The sequence below is a fragment of the Metopolophium dirhodum genome, chromosome 7 (genome assembly GCF_019925205.1).
Source record: "Metopolophium dirhodum isolate CAU chromosome 7, ASM1992520v1, whole genome shotgun sequence".
Taxonomy (NCBI): domain Eukaryota; kingdom Metazoa; phylum Arthropoda; class Insecta; order Hemiptera; family Aphididae; genus Metopolophium; species Metopolophium dirhodum.
The window spans coordinates 33,840,337-33,858,818 of record NC_083566.1 but is presented as its reverse complement, the minus strand read 5'-3'; the positions used below and the strand labels follow the sequence as shown (position 1 = coordinate 33,858,818).

Below are 18,482 nucleotides of genomic sequence, written 5' to 3'. Positions count from 1 at the left end.
TAAATAAATTAATTTTATAACTTTTATAAATCAACAATAAAGTGTCATCATTGGGTGGCTTCTTTACTCGCTTCTTTTTTTGTAATCTCATGTTAACTGATATATATCAGTTATATAATTTATTATACTTATTATGTCATCCGATATAGATTATATATTTTGACTTAAAATAAAATAAATATATTTTAATTCAATGATAAACCACCATTGCAGTATACGAGAAACGATTCTGAACGGAGACGTTATGTCAGCCTAGAATACTTGTATAAATAATTAAATTTAAAAGTTAAAAAAAATTATGAAAATCGAAAATATCTCACAACTATAAATAGCGTAACTTTCCAATGAACTTTTCTTTTTGATAGAGATAGTAATATTTGTTGGGAACCTTTCAACCTTTTAATAAAATTTATAATGTGAGCTATTAAAAAAAACAAACTTGTATGAATTTCTAACTGACATTTTTTTATGAAAATTTGATATAAATAACTCATCAAAAGTTAAAATTATTGGAAAATTTTACCATGTATAGAAAATACTAATATAAATATTTGGTGAAAATTTCAAGTGTCTACGGTTATTCATTTTTGAGTTAAACAAAAAAAATTAAATCAATTTTTTCAAAAATTAGGTAGTAAAACTTTAATATTAGTTAAATTAACGTTATCACTTTTTTGTTTTTTTTACGCTTTTTAAAACTACTTATTTTCAATTTTTACTTCCCAAAAGTACCAACTATATTCACTTTTCTATCAAAAAAGACGCAGTTCTCGTCGATCTCGAAAATCGGAGAATTTTTATTATCCAAAATGTTGCTGACCGATGGACAAAAAATACACATTGTAAAATCAATACATTCTTTCACTCCGCTTCGAATCTAAAATATATTAATTGTAATAAGTACCTATATATGTTTTAGTTTTAATAATATCCAATAAGTTGTATCTATTTAAATAAATCGTCAATTAGGAATAATAAAATATATCACCACTGTAAACTGGTAATTGGTATCTGAAAAGTGTCTAAAGACTGTCAGCTATTATATAAAACAAAATATATCAAGTGTAAGTATTTACCATATAGTTCCAAAATCACCAAAAATATTGCCCAGGGCCCCAAAAATCAAAATACGTAGTCGTGCCGTCACTGCATAATCCGGGTTGTGAATAAAACTTGGGTACCTATAAATTCTGCCCAGCAAGAGAACGCGCCGCGATTCTGTGCATATATACGCGACACCCAGCCATCGAGACCGGTTCCATTATGTCATGGTGCCTCGTGGTGAATATGGATATTGGATGCGCTGACGAACGAACCGATTTTTGTCGGTCCGCAGCGGGGCGTGTTTTTTCGCCGGATAAACTACAGAGCAAAGCCCAGCTAACAGCCGTCAACAGTCGTCAACTTTAATACCCACTTTATTGGCGTGAAGAATACGAATAATAGAACCAATTAAACCATTTATCGAAGTAACCCGTACTGGCGTAGTCGCAAGCCAAATCAGACATTACCTATATATGTGGCTATGTTAAAATTTAATTTTTAATTTTGAATCCTTCTGTTATAACAACCCGTCTATATATTATACGTCTTATTAGTTTTCACGTAAGCACAAAACGTCAAAGCAGACACCTGTTACCATTGACTACTGAGTGACTGAGGACTGAGTAGCGAGTAGTGAGTGGACACACACTTCTGGACTCTGGATTCTGGTTGTTATTTGCTTCTTAAACAATAAATTATAGACGATCCGATTACAGCAACATGTTACACAGGGGGATCAATTTCATGTCTGTTCAAAAAAGAATAAACAATAAGTTGTTACTCTATTATATTATAATAATATTTATAACCACAGTCCAAAAGACACAGACTAATACAATATACGGAATATAATGTTATATTATATTTCATATGTCATATTATATTTTGTGTTATAATAATACGCTTTACACTTGGCTAGTTGTAAAAGTATTATTTAACCATATGATATACCTTATTGCGTTATATCTATCATTATTTCATTAATAATTAAAAACATTAAAATGTTATTCAGTCACTGTCCTACTATAAAAATAAAACAAAAATGTGTATCATTTAACGTTTTAATCGTAATTCGTAGCATCATTAAAAACGAACGTTGTCATAATATTAATTATTATAATATTTTATCAAAATATGTGGACTGTGGTACCTATTATCACTGGTTATCCAGTAATCACTACACTGTGACTCCGGGCTCGGGTTACTGTTTTTTTTTATTTAAATCGTTGGGCTGCTGGAGTCGTATTGTTGACCTTCAATATTTTGCAAAGCATGCAATCCTAGTAGGTACACTTGAATACGGGATATTTTTTATTTACGCAAATTTAACTCGGTGTGCTGCCTACGGCCCACCTATACTGTGACTAAGTAGATCCAAATGGTAAATTAATGTCTTATTGTTAATATATTATTATAATACGTCTATACATACTAATTTAGTTAAAAATTTTAACATGTTTAGAAAATGGTGTTGTGCAGGAAATTGCTTTCCAGACCTTTTTACAGTTGTTGTATTCGACAGCTTTCTTCCGAAGCATTCAAAAACATATGCAAGGATGATTCTTCTCTATCACCTATATATAGGTATATATGAATGATATGATATTATTGCACCTAGAATACATAATAAGTTAAACCTATTTAATCTATTCTGGTTCTAGTGTACCTACAGTATTTTTAACCAAGAAAATTATACAGTTTGATTGTTAGACTTTAAAATGTTGAATATATTATCACTTTGCATAATAATTGATCAAGTTTTAAATATACAGTACCCTAGTACAGTAGTACATACATTAAAATATTAAATGATTAAACTATAAAAAAAAAAATGGTTAACATTATAGTGTAATGATTAATGAATAATTTATTACATAAAGACCTTCTTATCAATAGATCAATTAATATTAAAGAAAAAAAAATAATAACTGTGTCATTCCTGAACATTTCTTAAGCTTTCCCAATTCTCAGCATGAATCGTCCAATATTTAGGTTATTTGTATTTTTTTTCACAATATTTTTAAGAGCTCAAATATAGTATTCGTAATGGTTAGGTTATTGTACATTTTTCTTAGTTTAATCATGATTATTTGTACCATATAGGTTGGCTTCACAATGGCCAAACAACATTGCAGTTGTAGACAAGTCTGGAGAACACACTTATTCCTCAATATTCAACAGCAGTGTCACATTGTCAAAAATAATAGAAAAATCTTTACATGGAGAAATTCAAGAACGCGTTGCTATCTTATGTCCAAACGATGCGTCTTATGTAGTTGCTCAGTGGGCTTCATGGATGAGTGGGCAAATAAGTAATACATTATTCAATTAATGTTTATTATGGTTTTAAAGTAATATTATTTACATTAAATTTTTGTTTGTAGTTGTACCTTTAAGTCCACTTCACCCAGCTGCAATGTTAGAATATTTCATAAGCGATAGCGATGCTAAAGTCATATTAACTACTGCTCAGTTTGAGGATATTGTACGTCCTTTAGCTGAAAAATTTAACCAAAAGTATCTTTTACTTGAAGACCATATTACTATGGATTTTAAACCACTTGGTAAAACATCATTTGAAGAAAATGATAAAGTAGAAATGTTAAATATTGACAATAATTTAAGCGACGAGCAATTCTTTGATTCAAATGCAATGATAATTTACACATCTGGATCAACCGGTTCCCCTAAAGGTAATTAAATATTATATTGTCATTATGGTTCTTGTACCATTGGTTCTCTTGGAAATATAGTTATTTATATAGTACTGAAATATGTAATTAATAATTCTTAAAATAATAAGATGTATAAATAAAACAATCAATTTACTTATATTATGAAAAACAATAGCAATCTCAAACTTGTAATATGTAATAATATGAACGTATTATACTAATTTATATTACTAAAATACTCTTTGTGTCATGTTCTACATACTTTTCTTGAACAATACATTGTATGTTTGTACTATTTTAGGTGTTTTGTTGACACATCATAATTTAAATGCACAGATCAACTGCTTGAAAACTGCTTGGAATTGGACTAATAAAGACGTTATTCTCCATGCTCTGCCTTTGAATCACATCCACGGTATTGTTAATGCACTTATGTGTCCATTACACTCAGGCGCAAGGTACTACTGTGCAAATGTACATACATTTCTAAAAACTGCTTTATAATGTTAATTTATAAGCATTTTTATTTGAGGAAATGTTTTTCAGATGTGTTATGCTACCAAAGTTTAACGCTACTGATGTGTGGACATGGCTCTTAGCTATAGAACAATACTATGGATACAGAGTAAACATGTTTATGGGTGTACCAACTATGTATGTAAAACTTATTGAAAATTATGAAAAAATGTTTGAAAAAAATGATAGAATGGTAGAATATGTTAAAGCTGTTTGTTCTCAAAAAATCAGGCAAGTTTATATTTTGTAATCAATGTTTATTTTTTAACAAATATAAAATTATATTTTAGATTGATGGTAAGTGGCTCTGCACCATTACCCGATACACTGTTTAGCCGTTGGGAACAGATTACTGGTCATAAATTACTAGAACGATATGGTATGAGTGAAATTGGAATGGCTCTTTCTAATCCTCTAAATGGTGAAAGAAAACCAGGTTAATATAATTTTACAATTTTTAAAATAAGATTTCATATATTTAACCTAATTTCAGTCTTAATGATATTAGATTTAATAATTTACTACAATTTTTCAACCTACACAAAAACAAGTTAAATAAATTTAGTACATGTTCCCCACATTAAAAAAAATATATATGAAGTATGAAAGACATAGAACTCTACTGGTTCCTTCATTATAAAATAATACAGAAATTAGTTATATTAAGTGCTGTACTCTCTTACTTCTTCTACAACTATTTTCTACATTTTCATATAATATGTAAAATATAATCACTAATTAGTAATTACTATTAGGTATCTTGGACTAAATTAATACAGTTTGGAGCTGTAACAATACACATACTGAATTATAATGTATTAATATGCATTGTGACTGATAGGATAAGATATTTCTAAAATAAAATAGAATGTTTTGAACTGTGCTACTTCTTGTTATCCCAGGTTTTGTAGGCCAACCTTTACCTGGTGTAAATGTCCGAATTGTCAAGGATGACATTATATTACTGGAAGGGAACAGTAAAAATATAAAAATTGTCAATTCAGTAAAGTGTGATAGCATTGAAGGTTATAGTGGGGATTTGCAAATAAATGGAAAGAATGTGTTTAAGGAATATTGGCGTAAACCTGAATCAACAAAAAAAGAATTTACTGAAGACGGGTGGTTTAAAACCGGTAAATCTATACATAAATTATGTGTCCTGTCTCCCGTTAATAAATTATTTTGTTTTTAGGCGACTCCGTGAACTATGTTGATGATAGTTTTAAAATATTAGGCCGAACATCAATAGATATAATCAAAACCGGAGGTTATAAAGTTAGTGCTTTGTTTGTTGAAACTATTATGTTACAAAACAAAATTATCAAAGACATCGCTGTGGTTGGATTACCAGATAGTACATGGGGACAGCGAATAGGTGCTTTGATTGTAATTGATGAACAACACACAATTAATGTTGAACATAAAAAATTGAAAAAAGATTTGAAATGTTGGGCTGAAACTGTATTACCACCATATAGTATACCAACAGTAATTAACATTGTTGAAGAAGTGCCAAGGAATGCTTTGGGTAAGGTGGATAAAAAATCATTACTGAAGAATTCTTTTTTAAAGTATTTGGAAATTTAACTGAATTATTTTTATTAAGACTTATAACAATTTATAACTTTACAGACTTACAACATTATTATTAGATTATTTGTTTTGTTATTTACACATGATTAATATTAGATTTGTTTTGTTTTTAATGTATAATTAATACTTTATAATATATTATATATTTTATACTATAATATATGAGTTGTGGATATATTATGTTATTTATAAGAATATTGATGGGCTATGTCTCCAATCCCAATTGTTTTGCCTACATTGAGATTGTTTATTTTATACATACTATGTTATTTAATTAGGCTGAATTTAGAGCAATAAATAATATATTCATTATACGGGACTGCTCGGAAGTTGAATAACATTTTTTTAGTAAGATGACAATTTAATTAGAAAATGGCCACATTTTTAATAAAATGTACCTATGTTAACTTGCGGGTTTGTTTCAAACAGCAAACAGGTGTTGGGTTCTAATGCATTGTTGGTTTTTTATCAAAATAGTTATTGCTAAACTAATATATACTTACTTACAACCACTATTAACTATAATTGAATATGTATTATACTATTATAGTCTTTGTATATTATCATTGTATATTTGTATATTCATATATATTTAATGATTTTATCATCTACCAATTTACATGTCATTTGTCTGATGACTTTACTATGATTAACATCAATCTGATTTGGTAAACCAACGTCAAGTATTATTTACATGTTTCTGGTTAAGTTAAGTTCAAGTCAATAATAATTTTTGATTTTATAGCATGACGGAAAAAAACATTTATTTATTCTGTTTTAGAATAACTATTAATTTTAGTTTGAATTTATTCGCAGTCAAAAAATTATAATGTTTCAATCCCAAATGAAATTAAAACAATATAATATGTAAGTAAAAGACAATGTTTCTGCTAAGAAGTTAAACTTAAAATGAGTAATATTCAGTTGTATATAGCAAAATTGTATTTTCTTTTTCACTTTATTTGGCTAAGCTAATAATATACTAAACAAATTTTCAAAGATTTGAAAATTATATGCTTTTTAATATATTTTAACTATAAAGACTAAATATAGCAATACAAATAAGTTAATTAATAGATTGATGTTAAGTGATTCAAAATCACATTCTAATAATTTATTACACAACAATTAAACAAATAATAAAATATAATTTGTTTACATATAAATACTAGCCTTCTAAATAAACAATTTAATAAATAATAACAAAATTGGCTGGATTAATCCTGTATAGTTTATGACCAATTGGATTTGATAAAGTTGATGAGACCATTGGTAGACGAGTCGTGACTTGTAATCTTGTTTGGTGTTTGAAGTTCGGGTTCAATTTTTTTGGCTAGCTGTTTGCCCAGTTCAACACTAAAAAGATATCGTTAATAAATTATCCAAAAAAAAAAAAATGTATGTTGATTTTAAAAAAGGTATGATTAATGTAATAAACTTACCCCCATTGATCAAAAGAGTTAATATCCCAAATAATACCTTGGACAAATATTTTTTGTTCATACAAAGCTATAAAATATATAAATAATATAATTAAATAACCTGTGAAAAATATCTATATAATATTATAATATAACAAAATTGTATTCACCGATCAATAAACCCAATGTAAATGGAGTAATTTGCTTGAATACAATTGAGTTGGTTGGACGATTTCCAGAGAATGTTTTGTGTGCAACTAGCTTTTCAAGTTCAGCGCAGTCTAAATTCGACCCTTCAAGCTCTTTGCGTGCTTCATCTGGAGTTTTACCTTTCATAAGTGCTTCAGTTTGAGCCAAAAAGTTAGCCATCAAAATCTATAAATAAATTATTAGTATAATTTTGATTTCAATTAAACTTAATTGCAATGAACTTAAGCTACCTGGTGGTGAATTCCTTCACTAATACAACTGTGGGTGACAGCAGGAGCAATGAAATCCGCAGGTATGAGACGAGTACCTTGATGAATTAGTTGGTAAAACGCATGCTGCCCATTTGTACCTGGTTCACCCCAGACAATGGGCCCAGTAGAATACGATGAAATCGGAGTACCATTTAAAGTAACTGATTTTCCGTTAGATTCCATGTCACCTTGTTGGAAGTATGCAGCAAACCTATGCATGTATTGATCATAAGGAAGAAGTGCGTGAGTTTCAGCACCGTGGAAGTTATGATACCAGATTCCCAATAAAGCCAAAATAACAGGTGCCTAAAAACAAAAAAAAATACAATGATGAAAATAGAATGCAAGTAATATAAAAAAAAAAACTAACATTTTTTTCCAATGGAGCGTTGACAAAATGTTGATCCATAAAATGTGCACCACTCAATAAAGATTCAAAATTTTCAAAACCAATAGATAAGGATATTGAAAGACCAATAGCCGACCAAAGTGAGTAACGTCCACCTACCCAGTCCCAAAAACCAAACATGTTGCATTTATCGATTCCAAATTCGGTCACCTTCTCTTTATTAGTAGAGAGTGCAACAAAATGTTTAGCAACACTGGATTCCTACATAGAATTGTAAATTAAAATTAGCGTATAAATGGTAAATAACAAAAATGTGTATATTATTTTACATCTTTAGCAGTTTTCAAAAACCATTTCTTAGCGGATGTTGCATTTGTTATAGTTTCTTGAGTAGTAAATGTTTTGCTAGCAATTATAAATAACACAGTTTCAGGTTGAACCTTCTTCAATACTTCTTTTAAATGTGTTCCATCAATATTAGACACAAAATGAACACGGGGACCTATGGCATAAGGTTTTAATGCTTCTGTCACCATTAATGGACCCTGGAAAAAATCATTGAGTATGAATAACTAGTAAAGTAAGTATAGTCCATAATAAATTCATAAATCATTCAAATTACTCAACTACTTATTAAAATATATTAATTAATTAACATTGCAAACATTTAAAGGTGAAACAATTATACTGTAAATTGGAACTAATAACCAATTATTCATTAGAAAGATAAGATAATATCAGAATTTGTCTAAGTTTAAACAAAAAAATATTTTAGCATGGATTCAATTATCTGAGTACTGAATAGCTGAATAGCGAAGTCAACTGGTCTGTAACCTTGAAAAAGTTGAAGCTCAAATCACGTGATATGAGATAAAAACGCTTTGATTACCATATTATTGTTAGTCTTTGGATGAACTATTATAAATAATGGGTAATAATTATAACAATAATCAAACAAAAACAAAATATTATGTCATACCTAATGAAGTGACTATTGAAGTTAAAATACAATAATGATAAAATTAACACAAAATAAATTTACTTAATCTGAATACAACTTGACCCTCATATCTAATTTAGTTTGAATTACCAACTTATTGTGTACACAATTAGGATCAAAAAGAGAAATCTTTATTCTTTTGTTAACATTTTAAAAGATTTAAGTTTACCAAATAGCTTGAGACTAGAATGATTATGAGTTTATGAAAGTTTTAAAACTTACCAAATCTGACCCTCCAATACCAATGTTGACTACATCTTCAATAGGTTTTCCCGTGTATCCTACCCATTTTTTTGATATTACCTGCACATTAAAAAAATGTATTTAAGATTTAAAATTTTCAAAATATTTAAAGTACAAGTATTACTTGTTCAGTGAATTCTTTCATGTGCTCCAGAACACTGTTAACTTCTGGCATAACATCTTGACCATCAACTACTATTGGCTTATTAGACCGATTACGTAAGGCTATATGCAACACAGGTCGTTTTTCTGTTACATTGATTCGCTCACCGCCAAACAAAGCTGATCTAGCTTCTTCAACTTTACGAGCTTTTGCCTAATTCAATTAAAATTAATCATTTAATATAATAGAAAATATTAAAAGTAATTTTTTGCTAAGAAAAAACATTATATTATATAACTTTTAATAATACTTTTATTCACATATAAATTTATTCAACTTATTAGTTATTATGGTTGGTAGTTTTTCTGTTTTAATAATAATTTTTTACCTCGGAAATATTTAAACTTAAGAATACTTGTATGTAGGTATGGCTGTTTTTCTATAAAGCTAAGATAGTAAAACAATAAAATAAGCTTTTAAAAACTAATTTCAAGGGCATTCATATTTGATTTTTTTTAAAGGTCAGTGGACTAAAAAAAAAAAAATTTACTTACCAAACTAAACAATAAATCTAAAGTTTTTTCATCCACACGATTTTTTGAATAATCAAGTAACACTTCACCATCATTTGGAGTAGATAATCGTAAGCTAAAAAAAAAAAAAAAAAATTAAGTATAAATTATTAATAAATAAGTATATATATTTATTTGATTACTTTTATTTTTATTTTAATTCAAAATACTACTTTTAAAAATGATTTAAATTTTAATTTATATAACTAGGTCTATGTTTGAAAATATATTGAATTATGAAATACCACGAGTTGAGTCAATATTAGAACGCAAGGTTACATGATCCAGAAAAAAATCATTTTTCACGGTCAAAGAAATAATAACCTTGAAAAAAGTGATCATTGACCATAGCCCATAGGCCATATTGTTCCTTTCTTTACATAATCCTTGATATAGACAATTCACTTTTCATATTTATATAGGTATAATATACATCTAGGTACTTAATTTTAGCTTTATTTGAGGGTCAATGTTTGAAACATGGTTTACAATTTACATCTAAAGTTGCATTTTCATGCAGAAAACAAATACTTAGTAGTAACACAATGCACAAAATAGGTATAATTAAAAACTTATAATACATTATAATACATATTATTTAGAATTAAATCAGTTTTAGACCATAAACTGCCTAATATTTTAGTAATTAAGTAGGTAATAGCACCTATTTTTAAATATTATGATAATTTTTCATCCAGTATAATAGATTGTATATACCTAATTAGTATGAAAATTTAAAATCCACTTAATTAAGAAATCTAGATTAGAGGATATTCCCAAGATTATCTGAATGTAGATAAGAACTACGAGAAAGAGGTGAAGAAGGTGATACTTATGAGTAGATTCACTAAGTATAAATATATATACACAAAACAATCAAAATGTATTGGAAAATTCAAAATACTTGCCCAGAGAAACAGTACATCAATGACACATTTAGAGGGGACTTAAGGGTGATCATAACACCCTGAATAGGTTTTCTTATAATTGATTATGATTTAAGAATAAGTAATGATATTATTTGAATTTATTTCGGAGATACCTAGGTTTTGTTTTATTTTCATATTTCTTAATATCAGAAAGTACCACCGTCAAACGAATACTCTGGTTGAATACCAGATACTGATCTAAGTACATATTCCTGTCGAAAGGTCGGTTACAGCATTGGCGCATATATATAATATAGTGATGGACCAGATGGGATGAATCGTAATTCGAAAATAATTTAAATGGTACTAGATACAATCGTGTCTCACCTGAACTTGTCGAAACGGTCACTGCTACAGGCGAACAGATTCTTCATGTTCAGCGACGAACCGGCGGACGCGTAGTGTTCGGCGAGGGCCTTGTACGCCACGTCGTCGGTGAGCAGCAATTTTCCAGACATTTTCCAGTTGGAGGTTCGTTTGGGGGTTGCCGGAGTAAGCGAGTGTGTAGACGGTGTTGATGATGGGACCGCAAACGTTCCTGTACGACGGTTTTGCGCAAAGTGAATAGAGTGGTGCGAGGGCAGACGGTTTTGTAGAGGATGTGTCGACTGTCGAGATCTGAGATTGGATTATTATTATTAAATATTATATTTATTATCTACGGTCGTGATCATGAAGGAGAACTCGATTTTCTCGTATTCGCTAATCACACCTACACCGAAACGAAGTTTCGGTAGTTCGGTCGGAGGGGTGGAGAGGGGGAAGGTCGACCGGCACGCCGCCGCAGCCGGACTATCGCACGAGCGCGCTATCGATAGAGATTATGGGTGGGAAACCAGTCTGTCGCCATTCGCCAATACGGTTGAGAAAATCATGAAAAACTCACGCAACATACGTGTGTGCGAGTGGTGTACGTAATTTAGTTATTTAAAATTTTTTCCACCTCTCCCTCACGCAACAAATCGCTCCCTCTCATCCGACAAATAATAATATTTTAATAACGCCGTCAACATAAATTACATTACAATAATTGTTGTGTGCCGAACGCGGAAATAGATTTTCGGCTCAAATCTCGCGGCGCGTCGTTACTCGTTTGACAGAAAAAAAAAAAATACACGGAATCGCTGCCGATGTCTTGCCGTCTTATCATAAGTTTTTTTTGTTTCCAAGACGAACAATAGTAGAGTAGTAAACTATAATAATAATAATTATATATATATTATATATAGTAGTAGTGGTCGTAGTAGTGGTGTTTCCTTTTTGGCTCTATCCGAAAACGGGCAATCAATTTTTTTTCCGGACAACACAATATTAAAATATTCTGATTTTCAAAAATCAAAAATCACACGCACACACCCACTCACGTAAATAACACACATACACATGTACGGTGCACATTATACATCATATTCATATACACGCATGTGTGATATTATTACTGTTTTGTTTTTTTCATTTTAAAAATGATAAACGTCCGAATGGCGTATTAAGTTTCACGAGGCCTTCGTCGTAAACACGTCGTCCCGGAGGCCGGAACAGTCGTGACCGGACCGCACGCGCCAGTCGACGTTCACGTCGAATTTATCGTACCACCGGTAAGTAAGTATATCTGGGCGCAAAATGGCCGTTTTAGGTGGCCACCGGCCCGTCGTCCGTGCGTGGACACATGACTCTCGCGTCCACCCTTACGCCGTGGCCACCGACACTCGTGGACCACACGCGCTTTTATTATCCCCGCCCCGTCATCAGCCAACCGCGTCCGCCCCGTGGAAACTTTCGCACCTCACCCCCGGCCCCCTCCACCCCCGTCGAATGAACTTTTTTGTCCCCAGATTTTTAGTGTGTACTTAAAACATCATATTATTAATTATATCCATTCATTTGCCAATCGCCCTTCCTCCCCTCTCAAGACGGTGTCATTATTGGGGGTACCGAGGATTGGCTGCAGTAGCTATCATCCTTGCCCTGGTTTTGCATTCGCCACATAATATAATATTATATATTTATATTCGTCATATTTGGTCGGTAAAGTTTCTCAGTTTCCCAGACTACCATTGAACTGTGTGTGCAGTATTCTCTCCGTGGCCTGGAGCAGTTTTTAACCTTCGTGCAAACTGTTGCAGGTGGTTGTATTTTGAAAGCTTTATTCACAACTATTTGGTGATTATATAGCTCAAAAAGATTTTATTTCAGAATATATTTCTTAAGGAGATATAGGTCGTATACTGCTATAACTTACATGTCACTGTTGGAAGAAATCCTTCCTTATTTCGGTAAATTTTATTGTTATTTAATTCATAGAAGTTTTTTAAACCTCAATTTAACAGGACATATATTGGGCGGGGTTGTATACATTTTAATGAAAACAAATCATTACAATTTAAGAACAACAAGATAATAACTTTGGATGATTTAGATACACCCACATTAAATATGTTACTTAATAAAAATTATTTAAAAATATGGTTAATAGTGTGAACATTTGGGTTTAAGGTGATTGATATTCAGAAAATAAGAATTGTCCTCTTCAGGCGCAATGAATCCTGCTGTTAATATTTCTAGGTATTTGAATCATGTTTATGTAAAAGTATATTTTCAGTTTTCTATTTATTACCTATCACTTTATATCATATAACTATTATTATTATTTCTTCACTTGCATCTTTACACTTTTAATAAGAAAGACTTATTAAACACAAGCTTTTTTTTTTTTATTCTTATACCTTCATTATTTTAATTTGTCAACTTTCAGCTTTGATACAAATTGTGAGGGTCATATGAAGTACTTATTTGCTTAAATTCTTACATAACTAAAAATATGCATGCATTATGCTTGGAAAAATCAAGGAAATTCAATACTTAGTACTTAATATTTACCTACAGCTATTATCTAATTAGTTTTAGTTTTACATGAAATTTATTTTAGGTTAATACATTTAAAATCTTTGCTTAAAGCTTCTCAATAAAAGTTAATAGTAAAAAGTATTTATTTTTTTACTTCAAATGGCTTTCAGAGTATTTCTTTAAATATTTTATATATGTTACTAAAACATTGCACAAAATTATAAAATTAACTTTTGTAATATTTTATTTCTATGAAATTTATTTTAGGTTAATACATTTAAAATCTTTGCTTAAAGCTTCTCAATAAAAGATAATAGTAAAAAGTATTTATTTTTTTACTTCAAATGGCTTTCAGAGTATTTCTTTAAATATTTCATGTATGTTACTAAAACAGCACAAAATTATAAAATTAACTTTTGTAATATTTTATTTCTATTAAATTTTGGTTGCTTCATTTAATGTATATACATTTCTATAACTATGCCTAATATTAAATTGTACTTTTTTGTAGTGTGCGATACAGCATTAGTGATGAATTAAATGGATCCTCAGATAGGTTGGCTGCAACCAGAACAAGTAGGACCCGCTCAAGAATTTTGGTCCAGAATTTTGGACTTCTCTGAAGATACAGACAGTAACGACGATAAGTATAGTACTGAAACTGTTCAAGAGGAAGAAGACGACGACAAATATTCGTTGCCGTTGGATTGGAAATTTGATTTCTCTATAGACGATCAAGAAATCAAGACTAGTAATCTATATGAGCACGGCTTGTTCACAAATATAGCCAGTACATACGACATGAACAAAATGCAAGCTCATTACATTGGCAAATTTGGTGGGTGTCCATGGAGACATGGAAAAAGTTATGACCGCCAACCAATTTGCACGTATGTTCAAAGTGAAATTAAAAATAATAATTTAATTCTAATCATTTTTTTAATAACTTAGCCTCCACAAAGAGATAGAAGACTTTTTTGCGTATATGTCAGCCACACCAGAAGAGCATAGCATGCGGCTCGATGTACTGGAACGTGTTACTAATGTTATACATGCTGAATGGCCTAAAGCTAAAGTTGAAGTATTTGGTAGTTTTCGAACCGGACTTTATTTGCCCACTAGGTAAAGTATCCCATAGATATCTTTTTTTCAGATTTAATCTTATCATCTAAACTGTTAATATATTTGCAATTTACTATTGTTTATACTTAAGTGATATGGATCTGGTAGTAATAGGTGAATGGGATACATTACCATTGCATTCACTTGCTCAAGCTCTACTTAAAAATAGTGTCTGTAATGAAAACATTCAGGTTCTTGACAAAGCATCGGTGAGTTATTACTAATTTTACTTATTGAATATTGTCATACTATTACCGTTGTTTATAAATACTATAGGAAATAAATAGTACCAGGATCGCTAGTAAATTAGCGCACAATATTTTCTACTGTACTGAGCGATCTGTAGTATTTATAATCAATGTTATTACTGAAATTACTAATATTTTGTTAGTTGGTAAAGTGTTTTAAACATATATTTATATTTCCATGCTTTTTTCTTAGGTTCCAATCGTCAAAATGACAGATAAGGCTACTGATGTTAGAGTGGATATTAGTTTTAACATGAACAATGGTGTCAAATCAGCTGAAATGATAAAACACTATATGGATGTTTTTCCAATGCTTCCTAAACTTGTGTTAGTGCTAAAACAATTTTTAGCACAGAGGGACATGAATGAAGTGTTCTATGGAGGCATATCTTCTTATAGTTTGATCCTTATGGTCGTCAGTTTTTTGCAGGTACCATAAATTATAAATATTGCATGTATATATTTAAAAAATATCACTAACGTTTATTCTGTATATAGTTACATCCTAGAGGAGATTTAAATTACCCCACTGCCAATCTAGGTGTATTGTTAATAGAGTTCTTTGAACTTTATGGCAAAAAATTTAACTATATGCATACAGCTATACGTGTGAAAGATGGTGGACTATACATATCTAAAGACGAAGTAATAAAACATGCCATATAGTTCCTACAGTATAAGCATTATATAATATACTATTTACAGGTCCAAAAAGACATGGCTGATGGTCATAGGCCAAGTATTTTGTGTATAGAGGATCCATTAACCCCGGGAAATGATATTGGTCGTGGTTCTTATGGTGCTCTTCAAGTAAAAAGTGTATTTGAATATGCATTCACCACATTAAAGGCTGCTCTTGACCCTCAAATTGTTTCACCTAGTTTTAGGTTTGTTTTTAATGTATTTTACTTTTATAAAATATAATGTAATGAATCATTCATTTTAATGTAAATAACTACTTTTTGTCACAGTATACTCGGACGAATAGTACGAGTTAATGACAAAGTTATACTTTACCGGCAGTGGGTTAGAGATACTTATGCCTTACAAAATACTCAAAGAGTGATAATTAATAATTATTTGACCACTAGTAATATTAGTAACAATGTTAGTGTGTCCACCACTACTAGTAGTAGAGCTTCTACAGTATCTTCTGGTTCTGGATCAGCTGAATCTGTAAGTGTCAATGTAAATTTATTTTATTCTTCTGTTTTCTTTATAATTTATGTAACATTTATTTATTAGGACTCTGAGAGTAGTATAGAGAAATTAAGTGATGCTGGCGACCACAATGATCAGAATAGTAATTACCAACCCAGGCGTAAAAATCCACATTATCATAGACATAATAGTTGGAATAATCAACAAAATTATCAAATGATTAACTCTGGTAATTATCAATGAAAAATATTTTCAATTGATTACAAATTAATGTTCAGTGATTTAAACAATTTTAGGTAATCACCCACCTACACGAACTCAAAGAATAATATGCACTAGTCCAGCTAATAATTACCAACATCGTGGTTTCACAAACAACAATTACAATAATAATTATAACCACCATCAAAATTACAGGCCAAACGCGGGCAATAAACACCAGTATACGGGAAATTACCAACCAAACTTTGGTAATTTCATATCACACAAACGGCAAAAACGAAAAAACCAAACCCAAGATGTAAGATAAAATACGCGCGTCCAATCTTAAAACTTAAAAAAAATAAACGAGACAAAGTAAATGATAACTTAAAATATAAAAAAAAATAAAAAATAAAATTCAAAAAAAAATAACAAAAATACCAAAAACGTAAAAAAAAAACCATGAGGGTCGTCCTTTTTCGACGATTTTTTTTTTCTTAAATCTAAAACAATCATATTTATTATATAGAAAAAAGTATATTTAACAAAGTTATATAAAATTAATAATTAGTTCTGAAAAAATATTTTAAAATTAAATTCAAAAATAAAAATTGCGTTTGCTTTTTTTTTTTGAAAAAAAAATTAATATAATTAAATAGAACTATACAGCGATTTTTTATGAAGCTGTCAATTTTTTTTTTAAATATTCACATAATTTTTTTTTTATTTATTTGTACATTTGAAAATGTCTAAGTTAGAAGACAAATTCATTCAACTCGGTTAACATCCTGTTGGTCCCGCGGTATACATATATTTATATAATTTTTTTTCATATGTATATAATGAATATATTAAAATATATGTGTTATATAAAAGCATATGCTCCACTTATGTAGTTAAATCGTCACTGCCACAAAATGCATTGAAAAAAAATAAAAGAACTGTGGCGTTAACATTTTAAATCGCGCGCGTCAAAGCCCACTGTGTTCCTAGTCATTTTTATAATTAAATTTTAATTTACATGTAAATTTGTAGTTGTAAAACAAATATTATTATTTAATATTTATTATAAGAGTGCAAATAAATTGAAAGTTATTTATGTACGGACACGCTGTCTTTCAAAAACTAATAAACGCATCAACGTGGAAACATGTTCATAGGAGCTTATTTTCGTCTTTACTTAATGCTAATACTGAGTGCTATGTACAAGTTGTTTTGGTTTTTTTTCTCTTTCTTTTGTTAGCATTGTTTAGATATAAGCGTGAAGTATGAAAAGTTTACGGATTGTTACTATGTTCATAAGTGTTACTTTACTACAATGCACTGCGTTGTTCTCACACCGTCATGAAAATTAATAATTTATATTTTTCATATATATGTATGTGTATATTTTATTTTATACATATTCATATATATGTATATGCATGTGTATAAGGAAGAACACCAATAACATTGTTTATTCGGTGAAGTGTAAATAGATGTTAGATTATGATTTATGACGCACAGGTATCCCAACGCTGTGTATGAGTAGTAAGCAACTATAGTTACTATGGAGACTGTTATCTATGTCGCCAGATTATGTAAAAAATGTATATTTTTTTTTTGAAAGGTATAAATAATACGTTTTGTTTTATTACTTTTTTCTTTTTTTTTTTTTGTAATAAACATCTTTAGGCCAAAATGTGTGCCCTTAATAAATTTAAAACTATCCCCAAATTCATTTCCAACCATTGTAATATTTCCTATTCCTTAGGTGCCTTATAAATCTATTTTGTTCTTAAAAATCAACTTTTAAGCAATTAACAATTGTTCATGTCATTAACTGTTCCATGATATATAAGGCCATCAAGAAAGTCTTAATTCATCATAAAAAAATATTAATATATCAAATAAAATATTTATGATAAAGATTGTTTGTTTAAAACCTAACAAAGGTTTTAAATTTAAACCTATATTGTTTGATTAAGTACAATGCCTATATTTCAAATAATATTGATACT

The 18,482-nt window shown here is 29.7% G+C and overlaps 3 protein-coding genes across 9 annotated transcripts; 2 read left to right on the top strand and 1 right to left on the bottom strand.

Annotated features, from left to right (window-relative positions):
• Positions 1-2,252: 2,252 nt before the first annotated feature.
• Positions 2,253-6,008, top strand: LOC132949445 (malonate--CoA ligase ACSF3, mitochondrial). Of its 2 annotated transcripts, XM_061020340.1 has the most exons (9): positions 2,253-2,425; positions 2,507-2,628; positions 3,148-3,356; positions 3,429-3,737; positions 4,021-4,177; positions 4,266-4,466; positions 4,526-4,671; positions 5,138-5,368; positions 5,428-6,008. In XM_061020340.1, the coding sequence occupies exons 1-9, from the start codon at positions 2,423-2,425 to the stop codon at positions 5,820-5,822; spliced, it is 1,773 nt and encodes a 590-aa protein (XP_060876323.1). In that variant the 5' UTR covers positions 2,253-2,422; the 3' UTR covers positions 5,823-6,008. The 2 variants fall into 2 exon arrangements, with proteins under 2 accessions (XP_060876323.1, XP_060876324.1); XM_061020341.1 differs by lacking the exons at positions 2,253-2,425; positions 2,507-2,628 and adding an exon at positions 2,882-3,036.
• Positions 6,009-6,829: 821 nt separating this feature from the next.
• On the bottom strand, positions 6,830-11,765 carry LOC132949446 (glucose-6-phosphate isomerase). Its single transcript, XM_061020342.1, has 10 exons — positions 11,234-11,765; positions 9,960-10,053; positions 9,427-9,618; positions 9,282-9,362; positions 8,389-8,604; positions 8,081-8,320; positions 7,690-8,016; positions 7,420-7,624; positions 7,271-7,337; positions 6,830-7,184 (listed from the first exon to the last, which is right to left on the bottom strand). Exons 1-10 carry the CDS (start codon positions 11,362-11,364, stop codon positions 7,061-7,063), a joined length of 1,677 nt encoding a protein of 558 aa, XP_060876325.1. The 5' UTR covers positions 11,365-11,765; the 3' UTR covers positions 6,830-7,060.
• Positions 11,766-12,133: 368 nt separating this feature from the next.
• On the top strand, positions 12,134-18,118 carry LOC132949444 (terminal nucleotidyltransferase 4B-like). Of its 6 annotated transcripts, XM_061020335.1 has the most exons (12): positions 12,134-12,501; positions 13,030-13,179; positions 13,400-13,468; positions 14,262-14,640; positions 14,702-14,872; positions 14,964-15,081; positions 15,314-15,550; positions 15,619-15,765; positions 15,826-16,007; positions 16,092-16,296; positions 16,366-16,510; positions 16,578-18,118. In XM_061020335.1, the coding sequence occupies exons 4-12, from the start codon at positions 14,291-14,293 to the stop codon at positions 16,808-16,810; spliced, it is 1,788 nt and encodes a 595-aa protein (XP_060876318.1). In that variant the 5' UTR covers positions 12,134-12,501; positions 13,030-13,179; positions 13,400-13,468; positions 14,262-14,290; the 3' UTR covers positions 16,811-18,118. The 6 variants fall into 6 exon arrangements, with proteins under 6 accessions (XP_060876318.1, XP_060876317.1, XP_060876321.1 ...); XM_061020334.1 differs by lacking the exon at positions 13,030-13,179; XM_061020338.1 differs by lacking the exon at positions 13,400-13,468.
• Positions 18,119-18,482: the final 364 nt, after the last annotated feature.

Coding starts and splice junctions, on each gene's coding strand:
- LOC132949445 (XM_061020340.1), top strand. Junction 4,467..4,525: donor GTTTGTTCTCAAAAAATCAG/GCAAGTTTATAT, acceptor ATTATATTTTAG/ATTGATGGTAAGTGGCTCTG. Junction 4,672..5,137: donor AAATGGTGAAAGAAAACCAG/GTTAATATAATT, acceptor TTGTTATCCCAG/GTTTTGTAGGCCAACCTTTA.
- LOC132949444 (XM_061020337.1), top strand. CDS start 14,291: ATGGATCCTCAGATAGGTTGGCTGCAACCAGAACAAGTAGGACCCGCT. Junction 15,551..15,618: donor TGGTCGTCAGTTTTTTGCAG/GTACCATAAATT, acceptor TTCTGTATATAG/TTACATCCTAGAGGAGATTT. Junction 15,766..15,825: donor TATACATATCTAAAGACGAA/GTAATAAAACAT, acceptor TACTATTTACAG/GTCCAAAAAGACATGGCTGA.
- LOC132949446 (XM_061020342.1), bottom strand. CDS start 11,364: ATGTCTGGAAAATTGCTGCTCACCGACGACGTGGCGTACAAGGCCCTC. Junction 9,363..9,426: donor TGAAAGAATTCACTGAACAA/GTAATACTTGTA, acceptor TTTAATGTGCAG/GTAATATCAAAAAAATGGGT. Junction 7,338..7,419: donor TACATTGGGTTTATTGATCG/GTGAATACAATT, acceptor TATATTTTATAG/CTTTGTATGAACAAAAAATA.